The sequence below is a fragment of the Pezoporus occidentalis genome, unplaced genomic scaffold (assembly GCF_034315485.1).
Source record: "Pezoporus occidentalis ecotype Australia unplaced genomic scaffold, CSIRO_AGI_Poc_V1 ctg44, whole genome shotgun sequence".
Taxonomy (NCBI): Eukaryota; Metazoa; Chordata; class Aves; order Psittaciformes; family Psittacidae; genus Pezoporus; species Pezoporus occidentalis.
The window spans coordinates 3,014,791-3,029,419 of NW_026915769.1; the positions used below are offsets into that span (position 1 = coordinate 3,014,791).

Consider the following 14,629-nt stretch of genomic DNA (forward strand, 5'->3'; position numbering starts at 1 on the left):
TGCCTTGGAGCCCCAGGCTTGCTCCTGAGCTGACTCAGCCCATCTCAGTTTGGGCCAGGCCCACTGCAGTGTTTAAATACCAGTGAAAACTTCAACAACACAACCCACAAGAAATGCAACAAGAAAAAGGAGAGATCTGAGGTACTACCAACATCTCTGCATACAGATCCAGGGAAGAACGGGGCAGGAAATGATTCCAGACAGTTGCAAGCCAAGAAAGGGAGTGGACAGACTGCCATCTTCCTGGAAGAAGGAAAGCAGAAAGTACTGTAGTCATTCTGGCATTGTTTAAACCTGAAAATTGAAGACGGCGGTGGAGAAACCAGCACTGGTCACTTTTCCTCCTCATCCAGAGTCTGGCCATGGAAGGGGTCACAGCATTTGTCCCTGGGCAGGACACACTGTGTCCCCTCAGCAGCAAATATCACCATGACGACAATGCCATTAAATTGTCAATCGAGTTTAATGCATCATAAAGAAGTAAAACTACATTGGCATATTTAAGACAAACACTTTTTTTTCTATGCACACTATCCACTGGACAGTCCCCTTTCCAAAATAACTACTTTTAACAGTCCAAGACAGTTCTTCAGAAATTCTTCACATATGCAACCTTCCACGTTTTTCCTTGTTTTATTTGTCTGAGAAGGAAAAAAAATCATTAAACCTGAAAACATTTACATTGCAAGCCACGTTAGAATGCATAATTGGCATACAATAACCAATGTATAACAATTGTGTTTTACTTAGTTCACTTTGTTCATCAATAAAAGAATATAAAAATCTTGTTCAACCGAGTGTTGTGTATTAAAATAGATTTGTATAGTACTGCACAGTTTCTCCCGGAGTTGTGAAAATGGTTGAAGGGACCATGTGCTGCCTAGTGATGGGCGACAGAAAAAGCCAGTCCCTCGTGTGGTTTGTGTTTTATTAAAACAAAGAATATTCGGCACCATGTGATATGCTGATGTGAGAGACTAGCCTTGTGTCGTGCTCTGGTGGCTCCTTGCTTCCCTTAAGTACCTGGTGTGCTAATTGATGGAGAACCCATGAGCAACAGAGACAATGGCATCCGGTGAGTGGTGTGATGTTGAGAAAAACCGGGGTGCCCATAACTACCTTCCCAGGCAGGCCACAGGGTGATGGGGTCCCTGGGGCCTATGGGGGGGCCAGGCGGACCCTTGCAGTATCAGGAAGACTAGCTAGTGAAACAAACAGGCGCACTGGGGTTTTCTCAGGCTAATGCTAAACGCTTCCCAAATGTGCTAAGCTCCAACAAAATATTAAAAAGAAATCAAGTTTCCAAAAAAAAAACCCAACCCAACAAACCCTTTAAATTTTCCATGTCCTGTCCCTCCCCCAGAACTCTTGATATTATCCAGTACAAGAAACAATCCCTTGAGACAGGATTCTTTTTTTTTTCCTGTACCGTTTCAGCAGATATTTCTGCAAGAAAAAAAAAAAAAAGAGAAAAATTCTAAGAATAAAAAAAAAAAAATATAAATCACATTACATATTTTTAACAATAAAAATGCAGTACAAAAATGTAAAGTTATCTTTTTGGCATATTATCTGTACTTGCAAGAAACAAAAAACAGACTATTTATTTGCTTTTTTCCTTGAAAAAAAAATCCCAAATTAACAAAAAAGAAAAACCCCAAAATAATCTCTTTAAAAAACAAAACCCAACCTGCCAAAGATATCCACTATTATGGTTTATGCTAAATCTTGCACAAAAACTCCATGAGAAAAATACACCGATAGCAAAATAAGTAAAAAGGACCTGCAAAAAAGTAAGGAGTTTTACAGTCATACTTTTTTAAATACTTCGGAACGCATATACAGAAGCATCAGCATGAAAATACTTCAATATTTTACTAGAAACGCTAACTTCATACAGTTTATTTAAATATCTGCAATTCTCAACTCTAATAATACTGAAAAAAAAGGATCTTTTGTTTCGAAGGCTCTGTGAGCGTCTGTGACGCCGTTCTCATCAACATGGCCCCATCTCCAGGTCATCTGAATCAATGGGGCCAACTTTGTTCCTCTGATAAGAATCCATCTCGAGTCCTAAGTAGTTCAGTTTCTGGTTATCTCACCAATTTCCCTCCCACACATAGCTCTCAGCCCAACTACTTCTCTACTAACTCACTAACTCTTTGCATTGAAAATTTTCCCCTTAAAGCAGAACTGGAAACCTGTCTGCCCCCCACAAAAGGATATCCTGTTTCCCATCGGCCATTCTTTTCCTGTTCATCCTCAGTCATAAATACATTAAGGCCAACATAACAACAAAAATCTCATAAGCACTGAAGGTCTTGGCAAATACAAAACCACAGCACGACCCACTCCGTGGGAACCTGCTGCCACAGTGACCTACAAACTGGGCTGATTGGTCTGGAAGTTTCTATTTTGCGTATCAAAACTGAGATTGTTCCTTTTCTCTCCTTTGTTTCAGTTTAATCTCTCCTCTGCGCATGTGTATGAAGTTTTTTTTCCCCCCTTCTTTTGCTCTCTGGCAGCCGGCTCTGTCAGTTGTTACCCTGTGATTGCTGCAAGGCTTTGTGCATGGCAGCGGAGGCAGGGGAGGGTTTGATCCAGGGGACAGTTAGCAGGGAGGAGGTGGTGGTGGTCGTCATGGTAACCTGAATCATCTGCTCGTTTTGTATCAGTCTAATGAGGGTTTTGAGACGTTCCAGTGATGACTGAGTCCCTTTCTGCTGGGCCAACAGGCTGGTTTTTAGCTCTAAGCATTTCTGTCAAATAAAGAGAAGGGGAGAGAGAAGGAAAGACTGAGAATACATTCAAATTGGTGTCAAACATCTCTCCAAACATCCTTTTTTTGTCTTGAGTGCATGTCCTACGCAAATGAAGCATATTCTCCTTTGGGGATAACAAAACCACAGCTTAACGAATGGAGTAATCACCAGTGCTGCATACATTGCAGAAACTGTCTAAGGTAACGATATTCGTCCCAGTACAAGTGCATTCGGAGGATGTTTCCGATCTCAACCTGCAGACAGCCTGGCAGAAATGCCTTCTGAACTCCAAATTGATTACTGGCATGGGACTGTAATAGCTGTATTACTGAGAACTACCAAAAGCAACAGTGAGTTCTCTAAATCCTACCAAAAGGCATTGATAAGCGCTTGAAGGATAAACCTCACTATGATGCATTTCATACGTGCCACACATTTTAGGGAGTCAGTACTGTGACGCTAAGTTGATCTCTCTGAAGATAATGTCAATATTTTTTCTGGCGGAAAATTTGATCTAAGACACAAGAAAGGCTTTTCCTATGGGGTGGCCAAACTGCAGCCCACAATCATGAAAAACATTTCATACAAACCTACATGGAAATGAGCGTGAGACCAAGAGCCAAACAAAGGATTCCCAAATCTCCCTCTTCTCCATGAAGGCATAAGAATCAGTAATTCTCCTTTCCCTCCCCAACCACATACTGCTACAGCTAACATCCCATTCTCTACACTGTCAACTGGCCTGTCAGGGACTATATGAGAGCACAAAACCCTGAGCCTGTCAGCCAGATGGAAGAGGATGGTGGCCTCTAGTATCTGAAACCTCCTGTTTTCTTTCTCTCAGATGGCCCAGGGGTCTTGCAAAACCGGTTAGTTGCTCTTCTCTGGCTGTAGTCTAGACTGCTAAGGGCAGGGGGGATTCTCTAGTCCTGAGGAAGCAGGAAATGATGACCTGAAAGTCAAGCTGTTTGAAAAGGCAACCATGTGGAGCTGCTCAGAGGTTGGTTTAGAAAGATGGAATCTCAGGTGAAGGATAAATCGTGTTCTGTTTTTACCAAATAACACCATTCCACCTGTGGTGTATATGAGAGTATTCTCTGTAATGTAAATCTCTGTTAAGGTAAATATCAGAAATGAAATTGCTCTGTGCCAGAACAACTTTAATTGTTTTTCTCCTTTCAAGTGGATGCATCTCCAATAAATACAATCATTGGCTGATATTACAATTCAAATAAGACAGTGCTGCCCACTGAAAGAACCTGATTCTGCCTAGGTAGAAACTTCCTGATTTCGACAGCCTTGACATACACCTGATAACTGACTGCATCCTCAAATGCTTTTCTTTATCCAAACACCTCATCCCACTGCACTCTCCTACATACTAAAGCTACTCCATACCCCAGAGTCACTTCTTCATACATATGTGTGTTTCCATTAGTGCTGATGGTGGCTATACCCACTTCCCCACTGTGATGTCTTTTAATAAGTTATTGCTTTTCCTTCCACTCTATTTTAAATGTGATAAATATTTTAACATGCCTCCTCTGGATAACTGCAATGGTAAAACAAGTAGTGACCAGTTACTCCTGCAGCTGCCACTTTGATTTTTCCAGGGTAAGAAAGTTTCAAATAATTTATTAAGCTTCCCCTTATGAGTGGGCCTGAGGTGAGGTTGCCCCAAATAAGTTCCTTCAGCCATGGAGGATAGGAATTATGGCTTTTCATTCATTACTGCCAGAGACTGGTCCTCATAGTATGGTACAGCGTGGGAGACATCTCCAGCCAACATTTAGCTTTGAAAGGAGTTCATGGAGAAATTATTGTGAATCCATTTCCAGTTATGGAGTGGCTGTTACAACATTCATCCAGTGAGTCAAATAAAGATGGTTATTTCTACCTAATCTCAAGAGTTTTGAGCTAATAGACATGCAGGCACCACTGCAGGACACGGTTCTGACTAAACTTTTCACCTGGAGAATGGAAGTGCCTTAAAGTCAATGGGTAGATAAGAGCTGTGTATGGCACTACAAAGGCGGCATCCATGGTTATTTTGGGAGGAGGAGAAGGAGGAGTAGTTGTGTGCAACAGGAATTCAGGCGATTTCCCCTCCTCAGCCTGCCAAAGCAGCTTGCTTTTGTGCATTAAGGAAATCTCCATGATTTTCCTCAGAGAGAAACTCATTCATACTTGAACATCTACAGCCTGGGAGCATAAATCATTTTCTACCCACAAAATACCAGTTTTCAGGCATAAATACTTTATCAGCATCTCTGCAGGAGACTCCGTGTCCCCAGTCAGGTGTCCTACCTTCACTGCATTGTTGAGAAGGCGATCTTTTTCTTCTAACTGTCTATGCTCATTCTTCAGCTCACTGCTTCTCTTTAATAACTTCCGTTTCTCTTCTTCTTTGACTGTGGAACAATAAAATTAAGGATGCAGAAGTTAAGAAAAGGACACATGGCAAAATTGTGTGCTTGACAGAAGAAAACAGAAGGATGTATTTTGAATAGCGAGTTTCAGGTCTCATTAGCCTTTTGTCAGCAGATACAGCCAAATAAATCTGGAGTTTCTGCTTGCACACAGGACAACCCAAAAGCTATAGTGCACCTTTGAGATTAATTTAAATTAATCCTTAGACCACATGGGTTGCAGAGGCCTCCAAGAAAAAGGTGAATGGTATTTAAGAACAGGTCAATCACCTGGAATGGCAACAGTTAGCAACCCTGACTGAAAAACACAATCGTGACAGTACCAGACCTCTGCAAAGTTCCTTACAAATATGATCTAATGCCCCAAACAGCCCATTATAGGTGCAACAGGGAACTAAAAAAGAGTAATGGTCAATGCACAGATATCATACAACATCTGACACTAATGATTGCGATTCCAAATAATACTGAAACAAGAACTAATATTGCTGTGGTCTCAGAGACATTAGTCTAGCATCGTACTACATACCAAATTACATGGCTCTGCCTAGGCTGACTGTGTCCCTCTACCTCCCAGCCTGAAATAATTCTGCCTCAAAATCCCCCTTCTAGGCCTGTTCTTAGGAAGGCACCACTTTGATAATAGTCTCCTCCACAGAGTGGAGGTCCTGAGGGATCAATCTCAGCTTCCTTAAAAAGAGAAGTTAGCCCACCATGAGGGGAAGGGGAGAGGAAGTGACCTTCTGTTCCCAGGCTTACTAACGCCATCCACCTGGTAGTATTACAACACTACTTTAATATTAGTGCTATGAAGGACCCAAAAGGCATCGCACGTCACAAGTAGGGAACCCCTTGTCAATAGCTACGTTAATCCCTACCTGTTTTATGAGTAACATAAGAGTGAACAATAGCCAGAGTTCCAGTCCATGGCACATTGTCATCTTTCTTTAACACCTATAAACCCAGGAAACAATAAAAAATTAGGACTCCACAAAGACACATATTAATGTTTTTCTTCCTCCAGCCTCACAGCTCTGCAGGACCACATCTAGGGTCCTTGTCTCAGAATTTGCAAGCTGAAAAGTAAAGAGAGAATACTTTGAGTAGCCTTCTCCACTGGGGCTTACTCCTTTACACATCGCTATAAACAGCACTACCTAACAATGTTAAAAGGGGGTTACAGATCCTCTGTTTCTTCTTGCCATGGCCAGAAGACATTCTTCAGCCCCTGACATGCAGATATCTACACTGTCAGGAGTGTTGTCTGCTCAGCTTGGTCCATATGAAAACATGACTGTACAGATCTAATCTTGGGCTGCTCTGATCTCTTGTATGCAACTGCGTACAAGAACTTCCCCTTGACATTTTCAAAGGAACATAAATTATCTCAGTGCTAAACTCTAAGGCACAAAATCTAAGCCTCCACTCTACAATTTAATGACACTGTTTTAGTAATCATTGTCCTGTTCATGCAGTCAACATCATTCAAAGCAAATAGATAAATCAGTATTTCTGACATGCTGATCAACAGTTGTGTGTAAAAACCATAGCTTTCGGATCCACTGGTGAACAACGTACCCTTCTGACACTTTCTCCCTCATCTATAAGACTTTCATTACTTGTCTGGCAACCCTACATGCTGGTGGTTTTATTGTACAGAAGGGGAAAAAAGAAAATGAAGAGATATTTTAAGAGGACAAATCTCAGAAGATGTGATTACAGGGAGGCTAAGGCACTCAGTGTATGTTCTAACTCTAGGACAATGAAAATACCAGAACCAAATGCTGCAAACTGTACTAAAAGCCTCTTGGTATTACTTTAGCTAAGGTAGTCCCCTAAGCTGTGACTACAGGTTAGATTAGTTTAGTGGTACACAAATTCAAGGTTTCTCCCATTCTCTTTTCTCTGGGTTCTATGCTCCATGCAACTTACCTTCTGTTGGCACTTTGGACAGACCCAAACCCCCTTGGGGGCAGTTTTGAGGGGTGGGTCTAAGCAGTTGAGGTGATATGCTCTGGGACATGTGCCACAGGGCTGCAAGTTAACACCACGCTTGCAAGCAGTGCAGTGCTCATCATGGTGGATTTCATTCTGCAAGAGAAGCAAATGGACGGCTTTGGTAAAATCGATGCATTGGCAATTCCTCTCTGTGGAGTATTCAAGGCCTCTGTTGAAACAGACAGGCTCATTCAAACACAAAATCTAATTGTCTGGCCTCTGTAGAAAACAGAAATAATAGGAACAGATACAAACAAACAAAAGAGCCAGAAGCAAGTTGCATGAATTGAAACAGTGAAATAAACCCCAAGTAATCAAACACGGGGGGGGGGAGTTGACTAATATAGCCACTTTGTGACACAGGAATTATTTTATTTCTTTGTGATAATGTGTCACTCCAACACATGTATCATCATGCACAGCTCTATTCTGAAGTGTAGGTCAAAGTCAGTATGTGGATCACTTGTCCTTCAAGTCGAAACCAGAAAGAAACAAGCAAGAAAAGGTTTCGGGGGAAAAAGCACAGCTCCATGTTTTAAGCCCATTGCTCAAAGAGCAGCTAGGAAAATGGTATGCTCAGCCTTTTGCTATGCACCCTCTTTTATGAACCCCTCTAGAGGGCTCCTCTGTCCCTCTATTCTCGCTGGCACTAATTGTTCTCTGTACAGACTTGCTCTGACACCCGTTCTTTAACAAGACTGACTACTACTTTGTCTGAAGAGATCTATAAAATGAACTAAGACTCATCAACAAAGTTACAATGTCATGTAGTAAATTGTTATGCTAATCTGGTGGCAACATTAATTACTCTTTGTATAATTAAGTGCATTTTAATAAAGGAGATACTGATTTTGAAACTCTCATGGCTTGTGAATCATAAAAACTCCTAAATTTTCCTAGTGCTTTTCCAGGAAGAAGAATAATAATTTTGTATCTTAGTTAATTCCAAAAGCATAATTTCGTTTTTAGGGATATTAATTATAATGTGTCATGATAGTTTTAGGCAGGTTTATATCTTGAATTCTAACTCAGTCCCATCAAAAAAATCACTCTTTAGAAATTCCCTGCTCCAAAAGTCTTAATTTTAACCTCAGTGTAAAGAGAGTTAATCTATACAAATTAGAATGGTTAGTAATTTTTCTTAAACTTTTCATTAAACCCACAAATCTGGACTAGCAATTTCTCAGTCAGTGGATTCAACAAAGGGATTAAACTCAGGCCATTTCTTGCATATGAAAGCACAAGAGTTCATCTCTTTGAAATTCTAACTTAGGGGCTCAAAGATTTAGTTACATGGGAAATGTTTCACACAAGCAGTATGAAAGACAAAGAGAATACTGCAATTTTGTACCTTGATAGAGACTAAAATAATCAGAAGCAAGCAGTGAATTACACAGTGATGAGGAAGACACTGGTAGTACACAAATTTTGCTACACATACCTTCCAGAACGCATCCTCATTTGCTAGCATGTGAAAGAAGGGCAAAGAACAGATTAGTGGGAAATACGTCACTGCAGTGAATGCTGGTTCTCAGCTATGGGAGTAATTTCATTAAAGCGGTGACACAAGAGATCAGGACATTGCCAAAATCAATGTGGGCAGGACAGAATGCAACAGCAAGTGGTGGAATTAGCATCTGAAATTTTAAAATGTGCATTGCAGGCATCCCACGATGTTAAAATGCCATGGTATGAGAAGGACAGTCTGTTTCAAATTTTCAGAAATGTTCATACTGAGCTCCTTTCTACCTGCCAGGAGTCAAAAAGTCTTTTTTTAAGGACTTCAGCCTGCCTGCTGGGTGATGAACAGTCTGGCCCTGAACCAGCAAGGCACTTAAGTGGATGCTTAACTTGGAGTATGAAATTGGTGCCGCTGACTTACTGTTAACCACACGTTTAAATGTTCAGCTGATTCATGGCCAAAATAGTCAGCTATCTGTGGGAGTCAGCTTTGTGTTATCATCAGCTCTCTATCATCAAACTCCTCCCACCCAAAATGCCAACATTTCCTGACCTTTCGATGAACTGAGCCTGCAGTGATTGCATTCATAGCCTGATAAGAACAAGAACCATCGGAGCTTACTGGAAAGCAGACCAAGCCTTTCATAAAAATATTTGTGAAATTCATCACACTTCGGTCCAAAAATAAAAAGCCAGGAAATTTTAACAGCTTTATGAAAACTGCAGAGTGGGTTGTAATTTTTGCTGCTGATTTGTAAGAGTCTGGTGCATGCTGTCCCAGTGCCAAACAGCTGATGGAGAGGCCTTTTTCTTTGGATTAAAGTGGAAACAACCAAACTGATATTTCTGTCCTTCAGCTCCCTCTGATCACAATGTCCCAGTATGATCCCTCACATACGGACCAACTTGTGAGTTGTTTCCTGCTGTTACATATTCATTTTGTACACTGATGTATGCATACACATGAAGATGCAGCATACACATGAAGATGCAGCATCCACTGCTGCCACTCAGCATGGAGCGCAAGAACAGGGCAAGCACGGAGCAAATATTTCTACTCCAGAAGTATCCTTCCAGATACTAGCAGTTTATGGGCTTCCCTGACCTGGAGTTTGCATCTTTAGTCTTACGTTTAACAGCCTTACATAGCTAGGGTTTTTTCTTCCATAAATTTGTCTATTCTCCCAATAATTGGAGCATCCTTTGGCAATGAATTCCATAAATAATCACAGACTTGAAGATGTCACTTCATATACACAAATACACACACACAGATCCACTCTGATATGACACCACGATTATTCACGGGATATAAATGTTATTCAGATACACTAAGGCTTGATAATTGAAGAGTCTTTTCTACAAATGATACATGTCAGAGCATGTGACCTCATTTCAGGTAAGACATTTTCAGATAAATGAATCTTGATTAATTGACATTTCACTCAAAATTTACGAGACTCGTTCTTTTCTGCACCTCTGGAAATTACAGTTGTTTCCTGCACTTCACAGGAGTTTTTTAGTTTGCTTAATTCTCTTTTCAGCTCACTTAAAAAAAAAAAAAACAAACACAAACACAAAAACAAACAAACAAAAAGCCCCCCCAAAAAACAGTTTAAACATTTTAAAATATGTCCACTTCTGCCTTCTAGTTGCTGAAAAAATAAACCAAAGATAGTTATTTTAAAGGAGCGTTTTAGAAGTGGAAATCAGCTTTGCAATAAAGGTGGACAACTATATCACTGCAGTGCCAAGCTGTCTGCACAGCGTCCATCTTCAGTTTTCAGAGCTTGCACAGCATCTACCACAGCGATGCCTGGTACACATACCTAACAAACCCCTACAGAGTGGGGAGTTCTACTGTAAAGAAGACCAGCTTAAAATTGTCAGAACATGCAGAATCCCAGTACAGATACAGGATGCTGGGAAAAAAAACACCCAAAGATACAGGACTTGAAGAGGAATTAACCATTTAAGAGAGAGAGCACTCATTTCCAAGTGGCTCTGAGACAGCCGCCTCACTGGAGCTCTGTCATTTACTTGCCTACTTCCTTGCAAAGAAAATGGGAAATGTGGCGGAAAGAAGGTCAGAGATACCAAGCTCTAACTTAAATGAAATCCACTGAGGGGCTAACAACCCAGCTTGCTAACACTGCCATTCTTTTGTGTTTTTTTTCCCATGTGGTTACATGGGAAAAACAAGTGCTATGATAAGACAAATAATAAAATATAATTTTAATTTTGAAGATAAAACTAAGCCTGGAATAATGTTCTTTCCACTGGGGCTCACACAAGCATGGGCTCCTGCTAAGAGGCACGTCATCATAGCTGTTTACTGTGTAATAACCTCTCTTGTCCTCTGAGACCCTATGCATTAGAGACATATGGTAAGTAGGCCAATTGTCTGCATCTAGCACATGAAGTTTTGAAGGTAGAGAGAAGCACCGCTGAGTTTCAATTGGTTATCCTGTGGTGCAGGAATTCAAGACAGGGCCAAAAAGATGAATCACAAGCACTAAACATGACGTTTGACAGGTATATCAAGCTACCACTGAAACACTGTCAAAACTTCATGTCTTAATTGGAATTACCCCTGTAAATGCTCCTAACACTGAGACAATATTTTGCTTCAAAAAATGCCTACCTTCCCTTACCTATAATATACCTAAGTTATAAAGGCAACACAAGGGTAAGGATAATCACATTTCTTTACTGGTGTTCTCTCTTCTGAAATGCAACGCAAGCTTCTTGCTTTCTCTCTTAAAATCCTAAATGGGCCACATCTGAAGAATTACACTGTATTTAATGTTCTCCATGTTTCATCTCCACCTCCCAGCTCTTTGCCTTCTCTGTATGTCACACATTTTTCCTGGAATGGGCTTCTTCACATGTTCATCATCGTTCCCAAAAGGCTCATCTGAGTTGCTCATTCTCCAGGCTTTTACCCGCAAATTTTCAGCATCTGAAGCTCTTATAAATACCAGATTGGAAGGCATCTTCAAGGCCATCAAATTTAGATTTATGATTCCAGTTCTTGGAGTCAGAAAAATAGCATGGGTTTCAGCCATTGTTTTTAAAACCTTAGCCGTTGAGGATGGACAGCAGTTTCTTAAAGCTGATGAAAAGAGGCGAATGAAAAGCCCAGAATAGTTATTAGTTTTTAAATCCCAATTTTTCAACATATATATTTTAAGCACTTGGGGTTGGTCAACACTGCCTTCTCCAATCAGTCCTCTCACTGTATGGTGCTTACAATATGAGAGATCAGATTTTTCCACTGCTTGCAGAGACTTTGGATCCATTTCTACATAGTTTTGACCTTTAGCTTTATCCTTCAATTGTTTTTGCAGGAAAACCATCTATTTTCACTGCACACTAAAAAGTGCAGGGACCTTACACAAAGTAATGCCCTATGGTGGTCTAACAGTAATTCATATGAAATCCTACTAATAAATATTTAACATGTCATTAGAATAGGAGTATATTTGTTTAAAAATATGCTTACCTCTTGTTGAAAGAAACAAGGGGTTATTCAAATAATTTGATGCAAGGCGTTTCCGCTACAAAGGAAAAGGAACAAACCAGTGTCGTTGAAAAGTACTCTGGTTGCCTTTGACAATTTCATATTAACAACCCCACTAGCTTCCCTCATACATAGCCAGCTATCCAGAAGCCAGTTCTGTGACTTGCCTACAGTTCGTAGGCACATACTTAGTTTGCAAGCAATATATTAGGGCCTAAGCAAAATATTTCTCTTTTCAGAGGCTAATGTGTACAACCTCTAGGAGCTGACAGTGGTTTCAATCTGCTGAGGTCATCAAAAATTTCCAAACTTATAAATGCAGACCACTGGAAACCTGACTTGAGATGTTTTAACTCATTTAATGCAGCCCATTGCCAACTTGTCAGATGGTAAAAGCTGTTGGTCAATGGCAAGCCAGGCTTCATTAACAGTCTATATAACCCCTAATTGGTTCTCTGAGACATCAGTACTTGTACAGCAGGAATGGAAACAGTACTATTTTCCTCCATTAGATGTTGTTAGACTCTGCTTGGAAGAAAATTAGAGGGGTTTTGCTAATAAATGATTTATTCTGTGGTGAGTAAACTGTTCTCCCATAGACGGGAGCGTGCCAGTCTGTTAATGAATTTTGAATAGACATTTCTTCCTTCAAAAAATACCCAGCCTGAAATTTAACCCTTTCCTATGGAAAAAAAAAAAAAAAGAAAAAAAGAAAGGAAAAAAGGTTGGGAAAAAAGCTTTGAAAGCAAAAAGCACAACATTCAAGCAAAGACATAAGACTGTGATCACATTTTTGTAATCAAGGAACTTAGCATCACCACTACAGATGCTGAGCTCCTGCCGTTTTGAGGGGCTCTGGCAAATAAAAAGTCTAATTTATATGCAACTTCAATTTAAACAATCATGAATTAAAGATCATTCAGTAGACTAACCGTAAATTAAACTGCACCAAAATGCCTGAAAAGCCACAAAATACCTCAACTCACTGATTAGCAAATCAATCTGAGCAGCTAATTGATCAGAGAAAAACCATCTGCCTCCATTTTACTTGAACGGCATTCCCCATGGTCAGTACTTAATGACAGCTCCTAATGAGGACACAGCTGATCAGCCACAGGACTCTTTCAGAGACATTGCTTTCTCCATGCCATCTTTCACTTCAGGATATGCTTTTGAGAATAGATATAATGAGAAGGATGAACCTCCTCCATCACCTCTTCTATCCTTGCTCCACGATAATTAAATATCTCACACTGATCAGACTAGAGCCACAAAACTCTGCTGCAAGTATTTTAATAAACTCATTGGGACAAAAAGGTCTAAGAGAAGACACTACCAATTTGATGCTAGCAGCTCCTAATGTGTTAAGTACTGGATGTACGGACATCAGTATTTGCTCTGAAGAGGTCATTAGAGAAAAGTTGATAAGTTCTGAAGAACTGAAATGCCCAGAGCTGTTCTGGAGTATAAAAATCTCCAATACTTTCATAAAAAGAACAATCAAGCACTAAGCAGCTTGACTACGGAAGTGGGTTTCTTCTTAGCTTCATCTGTCGGCTGTCTGCCAACAAACACAGAAATCTGAAATGCTGGCATACCAAAAATTCTGCATCACTTGTACCTAAATAAAAGTCTAAATGAATTACAGGAAGAAAAAAAAAATAAATAAATAAAAAAGAAGAAAAAAAGAAAAATCACTTTCTTTAGGCTTAAACAACTCAGAACACAGAGATAACTTGCTTAAATGGAGAGCTGGCTGAAAATCGATTTAATTCCTGTAGGAAGTTCAAAGTGTAACCCCAAACTGTGGTGAAATTTTAAAGGTGGAATTTTAATAAGCTGAATAAATGCATATATGTCAGTTCAGAAAGACAGAAAAAAAAAAAATCCAGAAAATATTTGGTCTATTTATATGCTGCCTTTACACCAGGTTTGCAATTCAATATTATGTAGGACCACATTTTGCTGCTACTAAAAATGTAACAGCATAACTGTAACAGACAACAGACATTATCCAGAGCATTTTATTTTTAATTATGCATTATTGTATTTATTATGCAGGCTTCCATACCCCCTGCAGAGCACACTGATTCTTAAACCAACGCATCCCTTTTATGAACACCACTAATAAAAAAAAGCAAAATTCTCCATTTATTACTTGACACATAGGAAAAGAGAAATAGCAATGCAAGCTTGAAAAAATGCAGTACGTCTGTTCTTCAATTCTGACCTAAAGGGACTGTCTGTGTGGGTGAAAGAGTAACTAGGTCCTGCTTTAATTTAGTCCTTTTGGCCTTTATTAAAACTAAGACAAATTTGAGTTTGAAGCAAGTGATTTTGTGGAGTGAAAACCTGTTGCTTAGCTACTGAGAGGAGATCTTTTTTTTTCTACATCAATATCTGTTTGCAAGTAAATGTGTGGTTCTACATTCTTATATACTTGTCATAAGAAGCAC

At 39.9% G+C, this 14,629-nt stretch overlaps 1 protein-coding gene across 3 annotated transcripts in view; it reads right to left on the reverse strand.

Annotated features, from left to right (window-relative positions):
- Positions 1-444: 444 nt before the first annotated feature.
- The window catches only part of PHF21B (PHD finger protein 21B), a 167,435-nt gene continuing 153,250 nt past the window's right edge, over positions 445-14,629 (reverse strand). For all 3 annotated transcript variants that reach the window (XM_062634913.1, XM_062634912.1, XM_062634911.1), the window contains 6 exons: positions 12,156-12,210; positions 8,631-8,653; positions 7,124-7,282; positions 6,070-6,145; positions 5,070-5,173; positions 445-2,759 (listed from right to left, as the gene is read on the reverse strand). In XM_062634913.1, coding sequence (XP_062490897.1) covers positions 2,535-2,759; positions 5,070-5,173; positions 6,070-6,145; positions 7,124-7,282; positions 8,631-8,653; positions 12,156-12,210 — 642 coding nt within the window. In that variant the 3' untranslated portion in view covers positions 445-2,534. The remainder of the gene's footprint in view (positions 2,760-5,069; positions 5,174-6,069; positions 6,146-7,123; positions 7,283-8,630; positions 8,654-12,155; positions 12,211-14,629) is intronic.